Raw genomic sequence first — 24,788 nt, 5'->3', positions numbered from 1 at the left:
TAAAAGTATACTAACAGAGTCCAAAAGAGGCTATTAAGAGATTACCAATTAAGACTAATAAAATATATATCATGAAATTTTACAGAAGGCAATTGTATCGGTAACTCACGATTTTAAAGATTCTTAGAAATTGGTAAGGTGCATATATGGTATGTAGAACCTTGTCGCCGACCATCCAGGTATTCAAAAGGCATTGCAGTTGGAGAAACAACCTCTGTGAGAACAAACTTTTGATTGAACATTAATTAACTTTTCACCAAATTCCATAATTTGGTGAAAAGTTTCGAAATTAGTGGAACCGGAACAGAAATTTAGTAAGAAAACGACGTAGAGAGGGATGTTTTATTGAACTTTTCACGTTTTAACGGTTATAACATGTCTGTTGGTTGTTGGTTGAAATATTTTTAGGAGAAACCCAGATTCGAATTATTGGCTCTTGTTTGTTATATAAATAGTGTCTATGAATTGGTTTGTGTTGCAAGTGGGGTGTCCGCAAACAGTCTACACACACAGAGTGCGTTCCATCTATATACGTATATATTAGTTGCAATCACGCAAACAGGTAAATATAAAAACAGTAAATAAAGAAATGTCATCAAAGGAAGAAGTTAGAGGTAAGTTCGTTGACGAATTTCCTGAATTGGTCGAAGAATTGAAAGATGTGTTGAGGAAGTACGGCATGCCTGCCGAGGCAATTACGTGGTTCGAAAAGAATTTGAACTACAACACTCCAGGTGGTAAATTGAATAGAGGGTTATCTGTTGTTGATACTTATGCCATCTTGAAGAACTACAAGTCCGTCAATGACTTGTCCAAAGACGAGTACAGAAAAGTTGCTGTCTTGGGTTGGTGCATTGAATTATTGCAGGCTTACTTCCTGGTTGCTGATGACATGATGGATAAATCCATCACCAGAAGAGGCCAGCCATGCTGGTACAAAGTTAAAGACGTTGGTGAAATTGCCATCAACGATGCTTTTATGTTGGAGGCTGCTATCTATGAACTGTTGAAGAAATACTTCAAGGGCCAGAGCTATTACATTGACTTGATTGAACTGTTCCACGAAGTCACCTTCCAGACTGAAATGGGTCAATTGTTGGATTTGATCACTGCCCCAGAAGATAAGGTCGACTTGTCCAAGTTCTCCCTGGCCAAGCACTCCTTTATCGTCATCTTCAAAACTGCCTACTACTCTTTCTACTTGCCCGTTGCATTAGCCATGTATATGGCAGGAATCACCGACGCCAAGGACTTGAAACAGGCTCAAGACGTCTTGATCCCACTGGGCGAGTACTTCCAAATCCAAGACGATTACTTGGACTGTTTTGGAACCCCAGAACAAATCGGCAAGATTGGTACCGATATCCAGGACAACAAATGTTCCTGGATCATAAATAAAGCTTTGGAACTGGCCACCCCGGAGCAAAGAAAAGTCCTGGACGAAAACTACGGTAGAAAGGACTCTGTCATGGAAGCCAGATGCAAGAAGATCTTCGTCGACATGAAACTAGACGAACATTACCATGAATATGAAGAAAAGGTTGCTACAGAATTGAAAGCTAAAATAGCTAAAATCGATGAATCCCGTGGCTTCAAAGGTGAAGTCTTGACTGCTTTCTTGAACAAGGTCTACAAGAGATCCAAATAATTGCACACAATCACAAGCGTATGTATTAGATATATAGCTATACTCCACCACTCTAACTAAATACCAGAATAGATACCTAAAACCCTCTTCCCCGTTCCTAACAACAGTTTGTGACGCCAGGCACTTGCTGTCATCTGCCTGTCCCTTTCCTGTCCTGAACAGCCTGTTACCCGAACATCCCTTCCGTATCAACCAATCACAATCAAGAATCTCATTTTACTGCGGTACTTTCTTACCGTTTTCTGAAAATTCAGTTTTTTCGGTTTTTAGAATTTTGACGTTGGCAAAACAGCTAACAGGACTGTTATATATATAACAGTTACACTAGTCAACAACAGTTTGTGGTTAAAGAACTATGGTTTGCAAGTAATGGTTTGAACTTCTGTTCGATGGTTGAAAGGTAACCGACGCATTTGATTGTCTGACAGATTTTTTTATCCACTGGAATTTGAGTCGATTCAGAAAACAAAGAATCATACACACACCTCTACACACACGCATTTATACATAAAATTGATTAAAGATGAGTCCTCCTGGTGCTAAAACTTACATGGGTTGGTGGGGTCATATTGGTTCTCCTAAACAAAAGGGTATCACCTCCTATGCTATCTCTCCATACGCTCAAAAACCATTGAATGGTGCTTTCAAGAACGCTTTTTTCAATTCTTTTAGAAGATTCAAGTCTCAAGTTTTGTTTGTTGCCATACCAGCAGGTATCTATTGGTATTGGTGGACTAACAGTAGGGAATACAATGAATATCTATACACCAAAGCTGGTAGAGAAGAGCTAGAGAGGATCAATGTTTAATCTCGAAATGTGCAGTTTTCGATCTCCTTTTTACACAGATTGGAGATAGAGGCACATTTTTTAACTTAAAATTAATATATTCTTTTGGCATACGCAACTATTTCCAATGTATTCTCCCCCACTTTTTTATCACTTCTTTATCTTATATCTTCGTTACACTCTTTAGAACTTAAGGGCTGTTTCGTTTCAGATAACAAAGACATGCAATAAATATATCACAACATATGTAGATAATCTATTTAATTCAATACTTTTATATTATTTATTACCATTAAATCAGTAACGTACTGTGTTACGTAGTGTCTTCTTCTTGACTGCTTGTGACATTGCTCCTCTACAGGGCAACGTGCTTTTTTTCTTATTCCCGTCATTTCTCCGTTGCGTTTGGTTCCATCAAATTTGAAGTATTTCAACTTCAATAACATAAAAAAGAATGATAGTTGATGTAAGTTTTATTTATAGAGAAATATCTAGGGTTCTGTATCAAAGTGTGGACATCGATATACCTCAAGGACTCCTTTGCATCGTTATCATGATTTATTTAAAATCTATTATAAAAGTCATCGACAATTCCGGCGCACAACTAGTAGAATGTATTAAAGTAATGAGAAAAGGTTCACCACAAACTCCAGCTAAAATCGGTGATCAAATCGTTGCTGTAGTCCAAAAGGCAAAACCATTATCGCAGAACATTGTTGGTGCAAACTTGGCTAATAGAGTTAAGAAAGGTGATATAGTGAGGGCAATTGTTGTTCGTACAAAACAAAGAAACATGACAAGACCAAATGGTATGACCGTTGCATTTGGTGATAATGCTTGTGTTCTAATTAATAAGACGACAGGTGAGCCTCTCGGCACAAGAATTATGGCTAATGAAGGTGTTGTTGGTAGGGAGCTGAAGGAATTAGGTTATAATAAAATATGTTCTTTGGCAAGAAGAGTTATCTAGACTATATATTCAAAGAAAAGAAAAGAAAAGCGTCCAAAATTAAACACATAATTATATAGCATATCACATTACGTCCTCTTGTAAATAACACAATGAAAATCAATGCTTATTTATTAATACCGTTTTCATATCTACAAGTACATATTAATTTATATTATGAATGCTGTTGCATTATATTTACATAGTGATGCTGTGTTACTCATAGCTAAACCTTGATAAGGTCCTCCTCAGGTATAACTGTGTGTTGAATTTTCCCAAGGAACTCAGTAACAATCTCTGAATCTCTTTTGTTCCTCATATCAATCGTAGCAAGTGGTGTTCCTGTCTTGGATGTTATTTCCATCACGCAGGGGACACTAACATTATTACGATCTTCATTTTTAATTCTAACGACATCTATATTCAATTCTGGGTTATAGAATTTTAATGTTGGTAGATATTCACGCCAAAACTTACGTGCACCCATATGTCCATTATGATTTTGAAATTGAAACGTTAATTTCAATCCATGATATTTATCAGGGTTTATTAATATTTGAGTTGGTTTAGTGGTTAGACTGATTTTGTTCAAAAACTTCAATTGTTTTCCAATGCTCGACATGTTACTCTACTTAGTGTGTCTTTAGAATACTCTAATCGAGGGGAACGTAATCCAAAACACACTCTACAAAATATTCTGAATCTTGGATCTCAATATATTTATATCGTTAATTAGGCATCTAGTTGTAATATTTTTTATTGAGTGCGTTAAACTTTTGGGAAGCACAGGCAATTCAAAACCGGGTAATAGACAAGTACAAGAAGGTTAAAGTGATGATGGTTACCACTATTGTTAACTGCATACTGTTCGATATATGTATATAGATAAGTTATGAAGAGTCAGTCGATAAATTACGTTTATTAAAGTCCATTGCTCAATTTGAAAATACCTAGTTGCTATGCTTTTATTATATTTAACTAAAAAAACAATCTTTTAAATCTTTATAATGTTTTTTTCTCAGCTATATATATACACGAATAGATATATATATATATTATGAATATAGTTAGTCAGTTTTTGTTCATTTATTTGAATTATTGTCATTATCATTATTGGATGTTTTTTTTTAATTTCTTGTTTTTGAACATTTAGAAACCTTCAAACAATACATTATAGGGGTCTTCACCTTGTATACCATAGTTGATTTCTTCTTCTGGATATCTTTCAAACTGAGACGTATCACCTTTTCCTTGTTGAATTGGTGGTTCGTAAGGTGTTTCTATATTTCTCGATAATAATTTTTCCCAAATGACTTCGCTAAACCAAGGATGATTTTTAACATCTTCACTTCCACCTTGTAGATTTCCTAACCTTTTGCTCAAATCTCTATTAATCAATTTGGATAATAAATCCTGGACATCTGGATGGAAAAAAGGAGGAAATTTTAATGGAGCGTTTAGAATATTTTCATAAGTTTTCATTGTAGTTGAATCATAAAAAGCAGTGTAACCTGCCAACATTTCGTAGATTAATATGCCAAAACTCCACCAATCAACAGATTTATTATAAGGTTTTGTACTTACAACCTCTGGAGCAATGTAGTCCGGCGTCCCACATAAAGTATATGTGACATCTGGAACATACTTTGCAAAACCAAAGTCTGTAATTTTGATATGACCATTTTTATCTAATAAAATATTTTCCGGTTTCAAATCTCTATAGATAATGTCCATACTATGCAAATATTCTAATGCTAAACAAACTTCTGCAGCATAAAACTTTGCCACAGGGTTTGGAAACCTTTGGGATTTCCTTAATAATGAAAACAGCTCACCGCCTTCAATATAATCCATCACCATAAAAACTTGTTCACAATCTTGAAAAGTACCCCACATTCTGATTAAGAATGGATGAGCCACTACAGATAACATTTTTCTTTCGTCATTTGTATGCTCAACTTGTTTTAATTTCACTACCGTATATTTTTTCAGCACTTTTAAAGCGTAGAAGCGATCATTATGGTTGGAACGTACCAGATGAACTCTTCCAAAGGAACCAGTACCTAACGTTCTCAGAATTTGGAAATCTCTTAGAGTATATTTGCAATCTGTTTTTTTACCATGAACAGCTAACTTTTTTAAATCATTCTCTTCGTTTGCAACGGTCCTTTGTTTGGAAATACCAGCCAATTTCAATTGGTCGCCCACCTCTCCTCCATCTGGTCCATTTCGTATCCTTTGTTCTATGTCATCCAACTTTGCATTCGACATCTTTTTATTCAGTTTATCTATGCTATCCTCAATATTACCCTGCTGCTTCCTAACGTCTTCTTCACTATTATTTTTATCTTGTTGTTGACCTGGTCTATTATTATCCAAGTCCAGTTGACTGTTCTTGCTCCTATAAAGCGGTTGTTCGGATTCCTCAAGTCTTGGAGACACACTTAACCTCCTGACCTCGTTTTTATTCTGAGGGTCAATATACATAACACAGTTGCGATCGGAGACAATTTAAAAAAGAATAATTGAAAAGCTTTATCAGACAAAAACCAAAGGGGATATAACAATAATTCAAAATCAAAGCTGAAAAAAATGCAGTTAATGACCAAATCTTATTATTTAAACAAAATTTTAATATTGTAATGATAATATACCTCAGTCTCGAATAATATAAACTCCTACTTTCCTAAACAATTGAATATGTAACAGCCTATTTCCTTTCCACTCGCGCAAAAGTAATTCTTGCCAGCAAGTTTTTTTCAATACTCACTTTATAAATATGCTAATAACACACAATCAATCAATCAATCAATCAGTGATACTTCAATCAATAGATAAAAGAAACTAAATTCAAACTCTTTTAACTGGAAACTAATTATGTACATGGTAGCAAATGTAGTATATAAGTTACAACTATTTTAATAATTTCAATAATGATGACAATTGTTCAACTGACAAAAATATCTTCTCTTCTTTCGACGGAAATTTTTCGACGGTTTGGCCATAGAGGATTCGGTGAGACGATCCGTGCGTGTTTTTGTCTTGTGCAAACTAGTGTCTGCGGGTGCATCTCTGATTCCATGAATCGATTATGAAAATTTTTTCATTTTGCTTTCAGTACACTGCAAACGCGTGGCGACCCCGGAAGTAGCAAACTTTGTGCGCTCTTCATTCTGAAAGCATGGTTCGGGGGTCGCCTCCGCGTTTTATTGGTCCCGATAGGTGTTTCGAAGTACATCCTGCACAGTCTAAAAATTTCTTAGCCACAATGCAACCCCGTGCACAGCTTGAGCCTGCTTGTTTGTCTACACTTTCTCCGCTGCAGCTAGTAGCTCCAGTTCTGCACATGTTACTGCGTTGTGTGCACGCACACAACGCAGCCTGCAGAACCCTGCAACTCTAATTACCACATGGGGAATGCAGACAGTCCCTGCAAATCCTGCACAAGAAATAGTTGTGTGCGCTTGTGCTCAGTGTCTTCACGGGACAGTCGTGAGAACCTCAATAATGCTTACACTTTCCACGGTCTTTTGTGCACAACTTGACAAATTTGATATATTGAGCAAGAACTTGTGTGCCAGGATCCTGAAATTGTGTCATTTCGTTAAGTGGTCCCTGCTGTCTCGTTCTCTTGACGCCTCAAATGAAGACGACGGATATAACTTTTACCATCTTGAGTTACAATATAATCAATTTCTGTTACCTTTTGTATAATGTGCTCGTGTTTTTTTGGTTTTTATTTATATTATGTTCTGCCAAGACACATTTCTGCATCTTCTGGGATAATAGTATGACTTGTCTAAAATTAAAAAGTTAACAACTGATTGATTTTTTATTAGAAGATCTTATTATATATTATACAGTGTCTCTGGTTTGAATTCCCCAATGAATTCATATATGAACCTATTCCAAATAACGCTTCATACATGATTTCCTATTATATGCAAAAATTATACTTGTGTCTTGTCTGAAGTTGACTAACAAGCTTAACATTGAACTAAGTCAATGGCCTGTAAGTGAACTGGGGTACATTGAGCACCTAAAGTTTCATCATATAAGTTGTAGAAGTTGCCGGATAGACATTGGTAGAAGATATCGTTGTCACCGATGGCTAAGTTACCCTCTGGGGTGATAGACCAACCAGCAGCGTAGATGGCGCCGGCTTGTGGTGGTGGACCGTCGAATTGGAATTGTCTGTTAGCAACAATAGAGCCGATTCTGCCCTTGGCATCTGTTAATTCACCCTTCTTGATGACCATGGCTAGAGTAGAGTCGGTCATACAGGTTTGAGCAGTGATTGGGTCGTTGGAGTCGGCAGCAGCAGAGGCGGTGCTGGCAGCAGCAGATGTAGAAGATTTGGAACCAACTAAAGTGGTGGTGGTGTTAGATGAGGTGCTCTTACCGGAAGTGGTCTTAGTAGTAGCTTGGATTTGGCCGTCGCCGATTTGAGAGACGGCGGCAGCGGCAGTCTTGGTAGATGTGGTGGCTTGGATTTGGCCGTCGCCGATTTGAGAAACGGCAGCAGCGGTAGTCTTGGCAGTTGTAGTCTTGGTGGTGGCTTGGATTTGACCGTCACCGATTTGAGAAACAGCGGCAGCGGTAGTCTTGGCAGTTGTAGTCTTGGTGGTAGCCTGGATTTGGCCGTCGCCGATTTGAGAAACGGCAGCAGCGGTAGTCTTGGTCGATGTGGTTGCTTGGATTTGACCGTCACCGATTTGGGAAATGGCTTCAGCTCTCTTGGCAACGGAAGAAGCAGCAGAGACAGAAGTGGTAATTGGCTGAACGGCAATACCGAAAGAGGTAGTGTAGTCAGTCAAACCACCGGCGTAAGTGGCAGATGGAGTCAAAGTGGTCCATGGTTCAGCTGGGTTGTAGGCAGCCATTGCAGTAGAGGCTAGGGCAGCAGTGGCTAAAGTCTGTTTCAATTGCATCTTGATGTTTGTTTGTTTATATTGGTTATTTGTAAATGTGTTTACTGATGTTCTCTTCTATGATATAATATATACTAGAAAGAGAATGATTTAATTTTCAAGAACATGACAAATACATCTCTCCTTTATATAATTTTTTTTATTAATTTTTGTGTTTTGTAACCAACCATCCTTATCGTTTTTTTGTTAAGCCTGTAAAATCAGCTAATTTTTTAGTTCCCCATTAAGCAATAACCGATCACCTTAACTGAAATGACATAGTTAGATAATTCATAGTCATTACTTAATTAACTCAAAAAAATGGAATGGATAGTTTATAGAAATGTAAAAAAATCAGATGACTTGTTCTATTTCTAAAATTATGATCAGAAATTACTCTTTGCATATAGCGTAGAAATAATGATCGGAAATGATCTACTCTACATAATCAACTATAACAAGTATTTTTCCCTATTGTAAGGGATTATGAACTACAAGTAGCTCATAACGTAATCTTTTTTTTACAAAAATTCCAAGAAGAAACTGATAAATGCTACTATTAAAAGAACCAACCCAGCGCAAGAGCCTTATTCTTTCCTTAAATCTTTACAGTCTACTGTGCTAATGACAAAATTAGGGTTCTAATAAATTTAAACCTTCAAATATATCACACTCCAAGGATCACTGAATTTGTGTAAAAGTTCAGCAATATCTAAAGTTTCAATGTTATTAAACACATCATTACGAACCAGCCTTCGAAATTAAATATTACCAAATTAGGCAGTGAGTAACGGAAAAACATAAGTGTTATTTTTCGAAATTGTTAAAAAACAATCAAATTTCTAAATAATCGCGCACAAACCAGCTATTTTTTTCAAATAACTTGTTCAATCACTTTTCCCTTTTAGGCGAGTCAATTTGCTAGTTATGTCCATTTTAGGAAACATGAGATCTAAATTACGTATGCAATATATTGCATTCACCGATAATTATGCTAAAAATACATTCTTCAATTTCCAGTATTAGTTAAAAGAAATATTAGGATGGAGAGTGATATTTTTAACATCAAGGACCAACTGTATGCTGTGCCATTGAGGTAGCGTGATACAGGTCATATGCAATGCTGTTGATTATGTACCTGAATGAAATGGTCATATATGTCGTTGGAAGCATATTGCCTTATGCCAGCATACTGAGTTTCTAAAGGTAATTTGTGGATAATATATTCTTTTGAGTAATTAGCTCGTTAAGTTTTTATGCCATATGCTTAACCAAAAATAGAATGGCTTTTTTCTGAACTCTATTAGTCAATATTTTTTCAACCATCTGTTCCAATGATATGTTAAAGAATATCAATCAAATTTTAATTAATCTTAATTCATTCAAATAAATTTTATATAAAAGAGAGCTGTATTTGTCATGTTCTTGAAAATTAAATCATTCTCTTTCTAGTATATATTATATCATAGAAGAGAACATCAGTAAACACATTTACAAATAACCAATATAAACAAAGAAACATCAAGATGCAATTGAAACAGACTTTAGCCACTGCTGCCCTAGCCTCTACTGCAATGGCTGCCTACAACCCAGCTGAACCATGGACCACTTTGACTCCATCTGCCACTTACGCCGGTGGTTTGACTGACTACACTACCTCTTTCGGTATTGCCGTTCAGCCAATTACCACTTCTGTCTCTGCTGCTTCTTCCGTTGCCAAGAGAGCTGAAGCCATTTCCCAAATCGGTGACGGTCAAATCCAAGCAACCACATCGACCAAGACTACCGCTGCTGCCGTCTCTCAAATCGGTGACGGCCAAATCCAGGCTACCACCAAGACTACAACTGCCAAGACTACCGCTGCCGCTGTTTCTCAAATCGGTGACGGTCAAATCCAAGCCACCACCAAGACTACAACTGCCAAGACTACCGCTGCTGCCGTTTCTCAAATCGGCGACGGCCAAATCCAGGCTACCACCAAGACTACAACTGCCAAGACTACCGCTGCCGCTGTTTCTCAAATCGGTGACGGTCAAATCCAAGCCACCACCAAGACTACAACTGCCAAGACTACCGCTGCTGCCGTTTCTCAAATCGGCGACGGCCAAATCCAAGCCACCACATCTACCAAGACTGCCGCTGCCGCCGTCTCTCAAATCGGCGACGGCCAAATCCAAGCTACTACTAAGACCACTTCCGGTAAGAGCACCTCATCTAACACCACCACCACTTTAGTTGGTTCCAAATCTTCTACATCTGCTGCTGCCAGCACCGCCTCTGCTGCTGCCGACTCCAACGACCCAATCACTGCTCAAACCTGTATGACCGACTCTACTCTAGCCATGGTCATCAAGAAGGGTGAATTAACAGATGCCAAGGGCAGAATCGGCTCTATTGTTGCTAACAGACAATTCCAATTCGACGGTCCACCACCACAAGCCGGCGCCATCTACGCTGCTGGTTGGTCTATCACCCCAGAGGGTAACTTAGCCATCGGTGACAACGATATCTTCTACCAATGTCTATCCGGCAACTTCTACAACTTATATGATGAAACTTTAGGTGCTCAATGTACCCCAGTTCACTTACAGGCCATTGACTTAGTTCAATGTTAAGCTTGTCAGTCAATAACTCAAAAGAGCATCCTCTAAGACGAGGATAATCAACAGTCATTCCTTTGCATATAAAAAAATTATCATTCATCTAACGCATTAATTAGTTCTTTTTGATACATAGTATTTATCCATTTCTATTTGTATATTATAGATACACAATAAACACAATAAAATTATAAACATAACACACTTCCCTAGATATACCGCTATTTATGCTTGTTATTATAATTTATGTAAGACAATATATATCTGTGTAAAGTGAAAAGGTAAAATGTATAAATATCGTAATTGAGTAATTGATTAAATGAAATGAAATACTTTTAAAATAAAATATGTAGAAGAATTAATTATTTCTATAAGAGATCATTGTAATATGTGAAGTAAATGTAAAATTATATGTAAGTGAAGCCTTTTAACAGTCGACTAAGTCAACGATTTCTAAGTGAACTGGGTTACATTGAGCACCTAAAGTTTCATCATATAAGTTGTAGAAGTTGCCGGATAGACATTGGTAGAAGATATCGTTGTCACCGATGGCTAAGTTACCCTCTGGGGTGATAGACCAACCAGCAGCGTAGATGGCGCCGGCTTGTGGTGGTGGACCGTCGAATTGGAATTGTCTGTTAGCAACAATAGAACCGATTCTGCCCTTGGCATCTGTTAATTCACCGCCCTTTAAGCTTAAAGCTAAAGTACCAGAACCAGAACAAGAAACACTGTTGATAACTAAAGCACCAGTAGTGGCAGCCGAAGTGGATGTAGAGGTAGCAGCCGACGAGGAGGAGGAAGAACCTTCTAGAGTGGTAGTAGCCTTAGTTGTGGAAGCTTGGACTTGACCGTCATTAATTTGAGAAGCGGCAGCAGCAGAGCTCTTAGCGGAAGAGGTGGTGGCTTGGACTTGACCGTCACCGATTTGAGATACGGCAGCAGCGGTAGCCTTGGTAGATGTGGTGGCTTGGATTTGGCCGTCGCCGATTTGAGAAACAGCAGCAGCAGTAGACTTAGCAGCAGAAGTGGTAGTCTTGGTAGTAGCTTGGATTTGGCCGTCACCGATTTGAGAAACAGCAGCAGCAGTAGACTTAGCAGCAGAAGTGGTAGTCTTGGTAGTAGCTTGGATTTGGCCGTCGCCGATCTGGGAAATGGCTTCAGCTCTCTTGGCAACGGAGGAGGCAATTGGTTGAACAGCAATACCGAAAGAGGCAGAGTAGTCAGTGTAACCACCGGCGTAAGTGGCAGATGGAGTCAAAGTGGTCCATGGCTCAGATGGGTTGTAAGCAGCTAGAGCTGTAGAAGCTAGGGCAGTAGTGGCTAAAGTCTGTTTCAATTGCATCTTTATATGTATGTATGTATGTGTATATGTCAGGTTATAACAGAATCAGTGATTGGGTATCTGGGACTGGATTGAACTGAAAGAATTCCTTTAAATTAAAGAAAAGCGAAGAGGTCAGAGGAAGTTTCAAAAATAATGAGAGTTCAGTTGTCTTTATATATGTTGGTAATTCTGGAACCATAATTTCTAATGAAGCATGCCAAAAAGAAAAAAGATAGATGAGTACTAAATGAAAAAAGCTGTCTGGGCTGATGCAAGCTTCTAAGTTTATAGTATGGCTTCAATCAGTATACACTTTTTTCGTTATTAATAAATTTTCATCTTTGTCCTAGAGAGGAAATAAAAAGAAAGAAGTGTCCGTACGCAAAGTTTTTTCATAGATCAGGCCTGCAAATTGCCTCATCTGCAAGATATCGTCGTCGTCGTCATCGTTGTCGTTTCTCTTTGATTTCGAGATATCTCGATGACTTGAGCTGTGTGACGCTTGCGAGTTGCTGCCGGTAGTCCATCGAGAGATTCTTTGTAAGGATTCGTGTGAGTTAAAACGGTGTTTTTTCTCTTTTCAATTCGAAATTTCGAGTTGTTCGAGACACTCGAGAAGCGAAACGCAGTAACGCAAGTTGAGCTGCACAATGAGTACAAAAGAATGCTAAAAATGGCAATGCACTACTATTTCTAGTGGGTCGTGGCGCAATAGCACACCATAGGCAGAGGGCTGATGATTCCACGAGAGTTGGTTCTTTTTATGGCCCAGTGTCCCATCGTTCTTGTGTGCGGGCGTGTTTGTCTGCTGGTGCATTGCAAATTCTTTCTTTTCATGGCTTCCTCCAACGGTGGCTGTAGGTGCTCGGTCTTGCTGTTTCCCAAAGGGGTAAAAACTATCAAAGGGTAAAATCGCGTAAAAACCCTCTAACTGAATTATATTTCTATATTTGGTTTATTAACTGTTTCGAATACATGGTAACTGTTACTTCAGAGTGGCATTCAATAGTGAATGTTATTATTATTATACCTATTTTACAAAGATCATCGATGAGCATTTAGTGATAGGATATCTTAGTACAGTGTAGTGAGAAAACAAGAGATCTTATAATTTGGGCGCGACACTTGATTACGGAGTCCAGAAGTGCGAGATGTTGTAGTAGTAGAAAAGATTCGATTTCGTGATTCTTAGTATATTTATTTACATAAACATTTTAGTATATATTTCTATATGTCAGATAATCGTGTATTTTGTCATAGATATTATACTGCATCTGGGCGTGCTCATTTTGATGAATGTCAAAAGTTCAAGGTCAGTTACACTGTGATGGCGGTGAACCTGGGGTCTACTTGTCGTTGCTCGCTAATGTATTTGCAGACTCTGTTGAAATATTGGAATAGAGAATCGATCTTTTCTTGTAATGTGACCGAGTCATGGCCGGTTAAAGATTTGGTTCCATTATTGTTATTGCTACTGGAGACTAGACTCCTTTCGTTTAGATTATCAACACGTAAATAGGAACCATTAAGGCCCACTGAGACATTACCCGTTACTACGTGTTTCTTCGTTTCTACTACCGAGGAAGTGATTTTGTGGAAATTATTATTAGCAGCACTGCTGCGATTAGCATTAGCATTATTATTATTGTCGTTATCGTTGTCGCTATCTGACAAGGCCACATTTGGGAGTGTATTTCGTTCAATGTTCAAACTGTTTAGATTAGTCTGTATTAATTCAAGTAATCCGTTAATGTATTTTGCAGTGACGTGGCTGTCGTATTCAGAAGTAGAATGAACAAAATAATAAATACATCGGCTTAGAATCTCGACCATTAGCTGACAACTCTGGACATTGTCCATAATGGAGTCGGCAACCCTTAATGATCTTTGTAAACACTCGAGAACTCTTTTGCCATCTCTATAAAATGTATCAGTTTGATCTTCTTCTTCTCCAAGTGACGAAACTTCTGTCGCCCACCATAAATGAGAACACAAATATACTGATCTACATTGATCCTGTTTTTTTAACAACTTCGATGAGTGCAATGTGCATCTGACAATTAAATTTTCGTAGTTATTATCTTCACCATGGTACAACGATCTAGTCTTTTGTAGTGTCTGTGCAAGATAAATTAAAGATTGGAATTGTGTCTTTGAATCGTTCAATTTCTCTTCATATATTGTGAAAGCTTGAGAGAAGAAATCATATGATATTTCACTGAACGATAATTGATCAGCAAGAGATGCACATTGTATATTTAATTTGAAGATTGTGTCATAAATGGCCTCTTCTTGTTTATACCCAGGCATCGTTATCCTTTCATTTTCCATCGCAGATAATTGATACAAGTCAGCAATGCATCTAGAGGTTAGTTTGAACAATTGTTTAAGTTGGAGATCAAAATAGTCAACCAATTTTTCATCAACTTCATTATCTTGATTTGCGATATATTTTAATTTTACCAAGTTAACATATCGTATTAGTTTCCAGAAATAAGTGATTATTACTGGAAAAGTATAATATGTGTTGGAACCACCTTTGTAGAACCAGTTCTTAATAATCAGATAATATTTAATCATCCATTCTATTTTATTTTTAATTGATTTTTCATTGTTAAAAACATTTTGTCTGGCAATCACTAAATGTATTAATTTAGCTAGTCTGTCTTGTAAAGGATCATACGAAAGAACCCTCACGTCATCAGTTTCTGAATCATACTTCTTAATAATAGGTTCCACAAACAATAGTATACTTTCTAATTCTGATTTTGAATTGATATGGAAAACATCTATGAGCTTCTGTTCTTTTGAAATTGTTACAGATAATAGATTATCGAGAATTGAGGAAATAATTACTTTTTGATTTTTCAACGGTTGTAACAATAATAAATTGTTGTATTCCGAACAGGATATTAGGAGGTTGAAAAAAAATAAATGTGGTAACTCTTTAATCTTATCTTGATAATTTTTAAACAATAAAATATTTTTAATTGATAAAAATTCTGTCTTTGATAAATTCGATTCTCCAAATTCTTTAAATTTCTTAATAACTGTTTTAAAAATGGAAGTTAAATGATCAAAATTTCTAGGATCCAGAGTAATCGATAGTGATAAATAATTTTCAATAATTGCTATAAATGTCAGGAAAGGCAGGTCTGGTCTTTTTTCAATCAAATCATTTAAAAAATGCCATAATACATCGAACAGAGTCGCGTTATCGAGACTAGCCTCTTGTAACACACTTTCTAATTCTACATTCAGTAACCTTATTATCAATAACTCCAAAATTTTTTTAATTGTATCGGTATTATTTAATTTTAAAAGATTTGGCAAAATCGTCAATTGTAACATCTTCAAATTAAAATCCACTGGAAATATTTGAATAATAACATCGAACAGATATTCTTGTGAAAGTAAATCATTACATTGTATAATTTGTTCTAGAACCTTTGGTAAGAAAAAATCATTATACGTTTCGAAATCAGTATCAATAATTTGCGACAATCTTACTAATTGCGACCCGATTAAAATCTTTAATTCTGTTCTTTCTGTCAATCGTTTATCTTTATCTTTCGAAGATCCTTGATGCTGCATTCTTACCCATAATTTATTCATTTCAATGAAATTTGTAATTATAAAACTACAATTAAAATTTTTATCATATTCTGCAGCATCCACATCCAAGAAATAATCTTTTGTCCTTTGAGAAAGATAATACCTTAAAAAAAGTCCACGCATTGGATTCTGCACACCTCTGCACATTTCAATCATATCCTTTAACAATTCAATACTAGGTGCATCTTCAATGGATAGATATAGTGACCCTATTGTGATCATTAAATATAACCGAGGTAGTATATTACCTGAATATTGCACCAATTCATACAGATCAACTAAAGTTTTTGAATTACAGTAATGTGAAGCATTAGATTCTTTTAGGAAAACAGTCAATCTACTTAATGAGTCGAATATAATGATATAAACTTCATAGTACTGTTTCGGGGATAGTTTATCATTTCTTAAATTATTTAATAAAATAGAATAATTTTTCAAAGAGTTCATCAACTCATTGTTATCTAAACATTTCTTAATAATCAAAGATTGTCTCTTTATGTCATTGAGAAGTAATTCCATTGACTCATTGCTTAACATCTTGTAATCATCAGATCTTCGAAAAAAAAGATAAATACACAGTCGTTAAGGACGCAGAACCAGACCACACCAAGTATATAAAGACACAACGTATATTCGTTAATAGTAGATGTGCACTAATACACTTTATGAGAATATATATGTGGACCAAATGACAGCAAGATATTAACAGTTTCTAAATGGTTTATAGGGTTTATAAGATTACCAAATACTGATATTAAGACGTCTGGTAATTTAAAATTGAAATTTAAGGTACCATTACCCGCACCAGCATGACAAGAACCACCGAAGATGGAGTCCTTAACTGCATAAAGAGGCCAACCGTTATGATAAGTTAACGATAAGCATGTCAATCCATCTATCTATATCTATCTATCTACCTATATATATATATAGACGTGCATCCATAGACATCTGTCAACTGCAATAAGAGTAGTCTGTACACTCATCCGACTCAACGCATTGTTTCGAATGTTGAATCTCCCGTTGAGCAGTTTTATTTGCAATGGAGATACCGTAGTTAAGAAATCTACAATTAGACTTCTTGTACTGTAAATTGCATTAATCGATAATCTCAAATGTATATGATTGTTAGCCTATACACACATACATACAATTTGCCCTTTTATAGTAACTGCTATTATTATCTCTACCAAGAACAAGAACTGCAATAAAAAAATGCGTCTGTAGAAGAAACCCAACTGATGAAGTATATTGCTCATTACAACAATATGCAAGACAGCTCACTACTCTTCACAAACTTTGTACCAAACAACATGTTGAGATATTAGTTCCAGTTTCTTCAGGGTCTTGTTCTTCTTGCAATGATCACGAAGAGATCTGGCTGAGAAAATTTTTACTAAGATTTCGTAACGTTTGAAGTAAAGAAAGTAACGAAAAGTTATTGTTGGAGTGATTCATGGTTTGCTGATGCGTGGTAGGTTGGACAATGACTAGAAGAACATCTGGCTTTTCGTTGTTCTCTCTCTTGGGAAGTATATTAACTTATCCTTTATAACGGAAAACACGCTAAGATAATTCATTTCTTGGATCGAGATCTTTCAAAAAGGTTTACTAATCCTATTGTTTCCTGCTCGTCCCTTTAAGGTTTGTGGAAGTAACCAGTGAAAAGTTTATGGTAATCGTGTTATTAGTAATTATAAGTATATATAATGGATGTGTTTTTTATGTATTCGAACTTTTATCTCTTACCTTTTATTCTTGTTGAAACAGTAGTTTATGTACTTTTAGCTTCTATTTGTTCTTGAATTATAAAGAACCATAGAACGGTTTAAGAATGTCATTCGCTAGAACTTTGAATAAAAGATCGGTTTATTTATTTGGTGCCGTTGCTGGTGCAGCTGCAGCTGCCTCCATGGCATCTCAATCTGAATTTTCTAAATTCAGTTACAATAACAGCAATAACAACAACAACAACAACCGTCATAACAACTTTAGTAGATTCACTAAGGCTGGTTTATTCGGTATTGGTGCTGCTTCTGCTTCCCATCCAAATGTCGCTAATCCTGATAAGACTAAGACTATCGAAGATTATCAAAAAATTTACAATGTCATTGCAAAGAAGATTCAAGACGAAGATGAACACGATGGCTACATCGGTTACATTCCAATCTTGGTCAGAATTGCTTGGCATTCTTCCGGTACTTATGATAAGGAGTCCGGTACCGGTGGTTCTCACGGTGGTACCATGAGACATGCAAAAGAATTGAATGACCCTTCTAATGCAGGTTTACATACTGCTAAGGCATTCTTAGACCCGATTCAAACTCAATTCCCATGGATCTCCCATGGTGATTTATACACCTTGGCTGGTGTCGCTGCTATTCAAGAAGCCCAAGGTCCAAAGATTCCTTGGAGAAACGGAAGAGTCAACAAGGACGAAGATGAAGGTCCAGAAAACGGTAGATTACCGGACGCTAATGGTGATGCTACTTATGTCAGATCCTACTACGGCAGATTGAATTTCTTGAACGATAGAGATATAGTTGCTCTAATGGGTTGCCACTGTCTTGGTAGAACTCATTTAGCCAACTCTGGTTTCGATGGTCCATGGGGCGCTGCCTCCAATGTCTTTTCCAATGAATTCTTCGTCAATTTATTAACTGAAAATTGGAAATGGGAAAAGAATGCTGCTGGTAACTACCAATGGAATTCTCCAAAGGGTTACATGATGTTACCAGCTGACCATTCTTTAATTGAAGATGGTACATTTAAGAAGATTGTTGAAGAATATGCTGCTAACCAAGACGTTTTCTTCAAAGATTTTAGTAACGTTTTCGCTAGATTATTGGAAAATGGTATTACTTTCCCAAAGGATCAAAAACCATTCATCTTTAAGACCTTAGACGAACAAGAATAAAACAACTGATAAAAAACAAACAATTATCATTCTAATCTTATAGAACCTTATGTACGTCAATATTCATTCTTTTGCAATGTCTATAGCAGGAAAAAAACAGCAAAAGAACACACAATTACAATTACTAATGAAATAAAACAGAAAAATCAACTAAACATGCACACGTATTATATTTTAACATGTAGATAAGTAAATTATCAATGTTAATAAACTATTTATTTATTTATCTAGATATTTATCCATCCAAAAGCTTTATAAGATAAACTAATAATTATTCTTTTTAGACCATAGCCTTAAATTGGTTATATTATCAAAAGTTGGCCTTTAAATTGTTTTTTAAATATATTTTTTTAATGAAAATAAGTCAAATATTAGATTGGAAACCACATGCTTATGATGAAAACAAGGATCATTGTTTGTAATTAACCAGTACAATTGATAATATAAACTTATATCTATTTATATATGCACAATTGTGTTACTGAATAGTTCGTGTGAGTTTCTTTGATTGATTTTGTAATAAGATTTTATAAGATTGCAAGGTCTAAAAAAGTGCTGCATCGTATCGTATCGCAAAGAAATAATGTTATCTTCAACTGTTAGGAAATCTACGTTACAACTAACCAAACCAATCTGGTCGATTAGATCATTGAGTGCTAAGGCTCCAGTTACATCTCAAACAAGTGAAGATGCTAAGGGGCTAACTTGGGCGGATTTTTTTGCTTTGAGAAGAACAGAAAGAAAGATTAATGTTGGTTCATCGATCTTTACAGCTTTGGTAGGTAGTAATTTATCATGGGCGTACTTGTCGACTATGCAGATCGATCCAACGCAAACATTATTAGGATTTGATCCTTTAGTGGCGATTTCCGCAGGGTTGATAGCTTCTGGTACTTTGGGCTATTTATTTGGCCCATTGTTGGGTTCTCAGATTTTTAATGTTGGTCATTCAAAGAAATTGAAAAGTTACACCGCCAAAAACAAAGAATTCTTGAAGAAAATCATCTCAAATAGAGTGGATGCATCTTCCCAATCCTTTAGTAATCCAGTTCCAGATTATTACGGTGAAAAGATAGGATCTATTAAAGAATATAGACAATGGTTAAGAGATTGTCATGCTTACAGAAGAAAAGCAAAAGAATTCTTGTAAAACAACACAACAGACAACATCGACATCAAAAGAAAACACGGCAAGATCCACCACTGTTTACAGTAGGTCACAACTATAGTACATAAACGCCAATAATAACTAGTGTTTGTATATAATAAAATATTAGCGATATTCATTTAACTATTCTTCAATATATATGGTTTTTTATTCAGAGAAAAAACAACAACAACTAGTACATGGACACATGCTTAATAAAATACAGTATGATACTTCTGAAATCAACAAGAATCATATACCTATATCTTGTATAATGGTGTAGATAGCCCAAACAACTGGTTCTCTTTATCTTATGTCTTATGCATCTCTGAGGTTTTACCCTCTTTCTAATAATTCAATATTGTCTTACTAAGTCTAAAACGATAACTATAACCAACCACTGAAATGATTGGAAATTAAATAGGATATATACAGATGTATGTATATTATATTAGTTGGGTAGATTTAATTACTGAAACGGTATCGTTGGCAGAGTAGTTGGATGTTGCTATTTAAATATTATAGTCAATTAAATATAGTGGTTATTGGAGAGTAACAAGAGCAAGAAGAAAAAAACAGAAACTTAAAAAATAATACAGTGAACACACTTATAACATAATTTTTATATTTTGATTTACGATACTTTTGTGCTTTAGTTAACAATAGCATTCGAAGATATAACCCAATCAAGAAATACATATAGATCTTTTAACAGTATATCCCAGCCTGAAGACTAAAAGGATACTCATATAAGCATTTTACCTGGATTTTTTATTGTTCAAATATGTCACAATTTCCATTACATTTATTACCAGATGAATTAGTTAAAGAAGTGTTTTCGCATTTACCTCAAGCTGACAGACTGAATCTATGTCTTCTAAACAAGTATTATCATAAAATTGCAACACAGTTATTGTATAATAGAATATATTTGAATGATTCCAACGTTGTTAAGAGTGATTATATAAATTTGGCAATTAATTGGTCACTGATTAACATACCATCATCTTTATCTGAAAAGGACTCTAGAGAGATTGCAAATAAAAGATTAGAACAACTAATCGAGACTCTGGAGAATGTTAGTCTATGTCGTAATTCCATTACTTGGATTAGAATAAATTGGGATTTAGATTCACAGTTACAGAAGCGTATACTGAATATTTTATGCGATAAAGGTGAATCAGTTACAAGGTTAGAAAATATCACTGATCCAAATTGTAATGATATAATTATGCATGGAAAAATAGCTAAAAGACAGGTAATCAGTTTTGATTTAGCACCTCCAAATGCTTTACCAGAAGTACCCGTCAGTCCTGACTATATACCGAACGCTAAATTATTTTTGAAGAACAGAATATCATCAAGGTTATCTCATATGACACTTTTCATCGATCCTGTAAAGCTATTTAACTATCTTTATCCATTGAAGAATAAATTACAAATTGTAGATTTGAAGTTACACTGGAGATCAGAGTTTTATCAGAATGAATATTTCACTAAACCATTGTCTAAATATGAATTTACGAAGTTATCTGAGATTTTTGATGTAAGGACCTTAAAAGTGCTTACCGTTATATCTTGGAATCAAACATTGTTAGACAGAGAAATTGAAATGGTAAATGATTTCAAAGAATTTACAAATATAGAGGATTTGTCACTAATTTCCATAAAACAAAAAACAAGATTGATTGTTTCCTTATTTAAGAGGTTAAAAAATTTGAAAAGACTAAAAATGGATTTCTTAGAGGATTTTGTGCCTGAATCAACAAACCCAGAAATTTTCATAGCGATAACGACATACTGTAGATATCTTCAATTCATGGACCTAAGATTCCAAGGATTAGACCCTTCCATAATATCATTGGGGAAAGTATCTAGTGGAATTGATGATACATTTGATATAAATTCAGAAAATAGATTTATTCTCACACAAACATGTAATTGCGACAAATGTGATTATGTATTCAAGGAAATTCTTAAGAAGAAAATATTTTTATTTGAGGAAGACTATATCTTTGAGGATATTAGTGATATAGCCAGTAAAGATATTTATAAAATGATGAGATGTCTTTCATTATTACCCTATTCAAAGGCTTGTGATTACTATCCAAGTGTTAGAACGCAACCGATGAATTTAAAAGAATTTGTAAAACGAATTAACACAAATTTATGGGCATATAGGCAAAGCAGAGATCAATTAATACTTAAGAAAGAGAAAAAAGTTGTACTTGATGACCAAAATGAAAGTGGGAATTCGGAAGAAGAAATTGAAGAAATCACATATGAATTACCGCACGATCCATTGTCAGAAAAGGATGTTATCGATTGTTACCATGCTTTGATACACCAATACAAGTCCACATATATTACATTTTTATCGAGATTTAAAAATTAAGGTTTTTAATGTTGAACGATATTCCAACTGTTGTGGTAGAAGAAAACCAAGAGCGTATCTTCGAGCCAATATTCTACCATTGTGATTTTAAAACTAATCTAACTGGATGGTCAACTAAAAGTAAACCGATCAGAGATGAAAAGGGAAATGATCCTTTGGACACATTGACAAGAAAAATTTCAGCTTTTTAGAAGAAATCAAATCAACACATCATAACTGGTATCATGCATTAGCTCTCCTTTCTCAATAATCAATATTTATATTTTTTCATTTAAGTTTTTAATATTAAGTTGCATTCATTTAGCATAGAGATCGGCAACTAAATTCTCATTTCAATTTCAAACTACATACACAAGATTACACATAATTATGAACAGTAAGTGCCGTTACTTTGAAAGTATCATTTAACATATGTATGTAATTCAATTACAGTTAATAATGGCAAATATATTTAGGTAACCTTCACTGTACGCATACTGAAGTAGCAAGTATCGCCATGTATATAATCGGAATCATAAAAACATACGACTACATAGAAGACTAAATGATACTTACAAATATTTGTGGGTATCAATTAGACTTATAGAAAGAAAACAATGTCTAGTATAGTCCATTGCTTTCTTAACTGAGAAGCACAGTCATACCGTTCAATAAAAAAAAGTAGTAACTGATGGAATACTGTAAACGTTTATCTGAGGTTTTCTTCTCTTCCTTTAACTAGCTTTAACCACTAAAAAAGCACATACATTTGTTAGGTAATGAAATTTTTTTTAAAGAATTCAATTTGTACGTTTTAGTATTTTCGAAAAATTTTCACATTAACAATTTAAATAATGTTCAGTTAAAGCAATACATGCACTACGTGTACTAAAAATCCCCAATGCATAAATATTAATCATGTGAGAATTCAAACTATAACTTTCAAGATTTCAATGCTCTACTACTTTTCAATTACATCGTTAAAATGACATTAATTTAAACTAAATTACCTATTACCATTACAGGCTTTTCATTTCCATCATAACGGTTTCTTGTTTTTTTTTCACTTTTTAACTTTAGTAAGGATAAATAATTTATAAATCAGAAAATTTATTAATATTTTCATATTTAATAAATTGTTTTTAAGAGAGTAAACTTATATTATAGTTGGTCTTGAAGGATTTATTATTGCGTTACAGATATCATTTTCACACTTTACTTCTTTAATAAAAATAAACACATTATAAAGGAAAACCATGTCTAGTATCACTGAATTTTTTGCCGAGCATAAAGCTAAACGTCATTTACTTAAAGAGTCGCAAAAGGATGAGGTTATTTTAATCGAGAACCATCGCAGATTCGTCTTATTTCCAATCAAATATCATGAAGTATATGATGCTTACAAGCAACGTGAAGCTTTGTTTTGGACTGCTGAAGAATTAGATTTTACCAAGGATATTGAAAACTTCAATGGTGAAGAAATTAGTGAAGATGAAAAGGAATATATCACTAGATTATTAGCATTATTTGCTTCCAATGACATGGACAAATTAAACTTGACTGAGAACTTATCTGCTGAAGTACAGATCCCAGAAGCCAAATGTTTCTATGGTTTTCAAATCATGTTGGACAATATCCATCAAGAAGTTTACTCTTTAATAATTGATGCTATTATCAAGGACAACGGTAAGAGAGTTTCCATGTTCGATGACTTAAAGAAATTGAGCAACATCAATGACAAATTAGAATACGCCAAGACTTGGTTTGAAAACGAGGACCATTTATTCGGCGAAAAACTAATTGCTTTTGCTGCAGTCCAAGGTATCTTCTCCCTTGCTGCATACGCCAGTATCTTTTCTCCAAAGGGTGGCAAGTTATTCCCAGGCCTCCAAAAGGGTGTCCAAAACATGTTCAGAGACCGTGCCCTACACACCGATTTCCAAAGTTTGATGTACGCCCATTTGAAACATGACGTCGACCCAGTTGTTGTGAATAGAATCATTACTGATGCAGTCAAGATCGAAAAGGCCTCGTTAAAAGATACATTACCAATTGAGAAGTTTGGTTTGAAAATAGCCGAGATGGAACAATTAATTGAACATGTAGCCGATTTCTTATTGGTATCCTTTGGTGCCGAAAAAGAATATAACGTGGCTAATCCATTCCCATTCATGGAAAAAGTTGCAATTCCAGGTAACACCAACTCATTTGCCAAAAAAGTGGCTGACTACCATAAAGCCAGTGACATTGCTCAGACATCTACCAACGAGAAGAAAGACGGTGAAGCTAACTTCTCTATGACTGAAGATTTTTAAACGTTTCAATGCAGGAGAATCGAATTTACGTATTATGCATAATATTGTAGAAAGTTATTAGTTTATGTATTATATGTAGTTGCTCAATAGAAGAATGTTACGAAAGTAAGTGGTGTATATTTAATTAATTGCAGCTCTTAGCAGTCTTGGAAGTGGGCCGCAAAACCGGACATCGATCACTCCTGCAACACTTTCACAG

General features: G+C 35.3%; 13 protein-coding genes across 13 annotated transcripts; 8 read left to right on the top strand and 5 right to left on the bottom strand.

Annotated features, from left to right (window-relative positions):
* Positions 1-589: 589 nt before the first annotated feature.
* On the top strand, positions 590-1,648 carry ERG20 (bifunctional (2E,6E)-farnesyl diphosphate synthase/dimethylallyltranstransferase; the record flags this gene model as incomplete). The annotated part of the gene is made up of 1 exon (XM_003685810.1): positions 590-1,648. The coding sequence occupies one exon, from the start codon at positions 590-592 to the stop codon at positions 1,646-1,648; it is 1,059 nt and encodes a 352-aa protein (XP_003685858.1).
* Positions 1,649-2,171: 523 nt separating this feature from the next.
* On the top strand, positions 2,172-2,456 carry QCR8 (ubiquinol--cytochrome-c reductase subunit 8; the record flags this gene model as incomplete). The annotated part of the gene is made up of 1 exon (XM_003685809.1): positions 2,172-2,456. The coding sequence occupies one exon, from the start codon at positions 2,172-2,174 to the stop codon at positions 2,454-2,456; it is 285 nt and encodes a 94-aa protein (XP_003685857.1).
* A 433-nt stretch (positions 2,457-2,889) lies between these two features.
* MRPL38 (mitochondrial 54S ribosomal uL14m domain-containing protein) lies at positions 2,890-3,405 on the top strand (the record flags this gene model as incomplete). Its single annotated transcript, XM_003685808.1, has 1 exon — positions 2,890-3,405. One exon carries the CDS (start codon positions 2,890-2,892, stop codon positions 3,403-3,405), a length of 516 nt encoding a protein of 171 aa, XP_003685856.1.
* A 205-nt stretch (positions 3,406-3,610) lies between these two features.
* Positions 3,611-4,006, bottom strand: MRP49 (mitochondrial 54S ribosomal protein mL61; the record flags this gene model as incomplete). Its single annotated transcript, XM_003685807.1, has 1 exon — positions 3,611-4,006. One exon carries the CDS (start codon positions 4,004-4,006, stop codon positions 3,611-3,613), a length of 396 nt encoding a protein of 131 aa, XP_003685855.1.
* Positions 4,007-4,533: 527 nt separating this feature from the next.
* Positions 4,534-5,871, bottom strand: TPHA0E03300 (cAMP-dependent protein kinase; the record flags this gene model as incomplete). The annotated part of the gene is made up of 1 exon (XM_003685806.1): positions 4,534-5,871. The coding sequence occupies one exon, from the start codon at positions 5,869-5,871 to the stop codon at positions 4,534-4,536; it is 1,338 nt and encodes a 445-aa protein (XP_003685854.1).
* A 1,499-nt stretch (positions 5,872-7,370) lies between these two features.
* TPHA0E03290 (uncharacterized protein) lies at positions 7,371-8,315 on the bottom strand (the record flags this gene model as incomplete). Its single annotated transcript, XM_003685805.1, has 1 exon — positions 7,371-8,315. The coding sequence occupies one exon, from the start codon at positions 8,313-8,315 to the stop codon at positions 7,371-7,373; it is 945 nt and encodes a 314-aa protein (XP_003685853.1).
* A 1,505-nt stretch (positions 8,316-9,820) lies between these two features.
* Positions 9,821-10,909, top strand: TPHA0E03280 (uncharacterized protein; the record flags this gene model as incomplete). Its single annotated transcript, XM_003685804.1, has 1 exon — positions 9,821-10,909. The coding sequence occupies one exon, from the start codon at positions 9,821-9,823 to the stop codon at positions 10,907-10,909; it is 1,089 nt and encodes a 362-aa protein (XP_003685852.1).
* A 412-nt stretch (positions 10,910-11,321) lies between these two features.
* TPHA0E03270 (uncharacterized protein) lies at positions 11,322-12,239 on the bottom strand (the record flags this gene model as incomplete). The annotated part of the gene is made up of 1 exon (XM_003685803.1): positions 11,322-12,239. One exon carries the CDS (start codon positions 12,237-12,239, stop codon positions 11,322-11,324), a length of 918 nt encoding a protein of 305 aa, XP_003685851.1.
* Positions 12,240-13,538: 1,299 nt separating this feature from the next.
* On the bottom strand, positions 13,539-16,373 carry TPHA0E03260 (vacuolar protein sorting-associated protein 35; the record flags this gene model as incomplete). The annotated part of the gene is made up of 1 exon (XM_003685802.1): positions 13,539-16,373. One exon carries the CDS (start codon positions 16,371-16,373, stop codon positions 13,539-13,541), a length of 2,835 nt encoding a protein of 944 aa, XP_003685850.1.
* A 1,297-nt stretch (positions 16,374-17,670) lies between these two features.
* On the top strand, positions 17,671-18,753 carry CCP1 (cytochrome-c peroxidase; the record flags this gene model as incomplete). Its single annotated transcript, XM_003685801.1, has 1 exon — positions 17,671-18,753. The coding sequence occupies one exon, from the start codon at positions 17,671-17,673 to the stop codon at positions 18,751-18,753; it is 1,083 nt and encodes a 360-aa protein (XP_003685849.1).
* A 583-nt stretch (positions 18,754-19,336) lies between these two features.
* PAM17 (Pam17p) lies at positions 19,337-19,903 on the top strand (the record flags this gene model as incomplete). Its single annotated transcript, XM_003685800.1, has 1 exon — positions 19,337-19,903. The coding sequence occupies one exon, from the start codon at positions 19,337-19,339 to the stop codon at positions 19,901-19,903; it is 567 nt and encodes a 188-aa protein (XP_003685848.1).
* Positions 19,904-20,684: 781 nt separating this feature from the next.
* DAS1 (SCF ubiquitin ligase complex subunit DAS1) lies at positions 20,685-22,295 on the top strand (the record flags this gene model as incomplete). The annotated part of the gene is made up of 1 exon (XM_003685799.1): positions 20,685-22,295. One exon carries the CDS (start codon positions 20,685-20,687, stop codon positions 22,293-22,295), a length of 1,611 nt encoding a protein of 536 aa, XP_003685847.1.
* A 1,235-nt stretch (positions 22,296-23,530) lies between these two features.
* On the top strand, positions 23,531-24,589 carry TPHA0E03220 (uncharacterized protein; the record flags this gene model as incomplete). Its single annotated transcript, XM_003685798.1, has 1 exon — positions 23,531-24,589. One exon carries the CDS (start codon positions 23,531-23,533, stop codon positions 24,587-24,589), a length of 1,059 nt encoding a protein of 352 aa, XP_003685846.1.
* Positions 24,590-24,788: the final 199 nt, after the last annotated feature.

The sequence above is a fragment of the Tetrapisispora phaffii genome, chromosome 5, assembly GCF_000236905.1.
Source record: "Tetrapisispora phaffii CBS 4417 chromosome 5, complete genome".
Taxonomy (NCBI): domain Eukaryota; kingdom Fungi; phylum Ascomycota; class Saccharomycetes; order Saccharomycetales; family Saccharomycetaceae; genus Tetrapisispora; species Tetrapisispora phaffii.
Note: the sequence above shows the minus strand (reverse complement) of the source record. Positions and strands in the feature narration are given on the sequence as shown.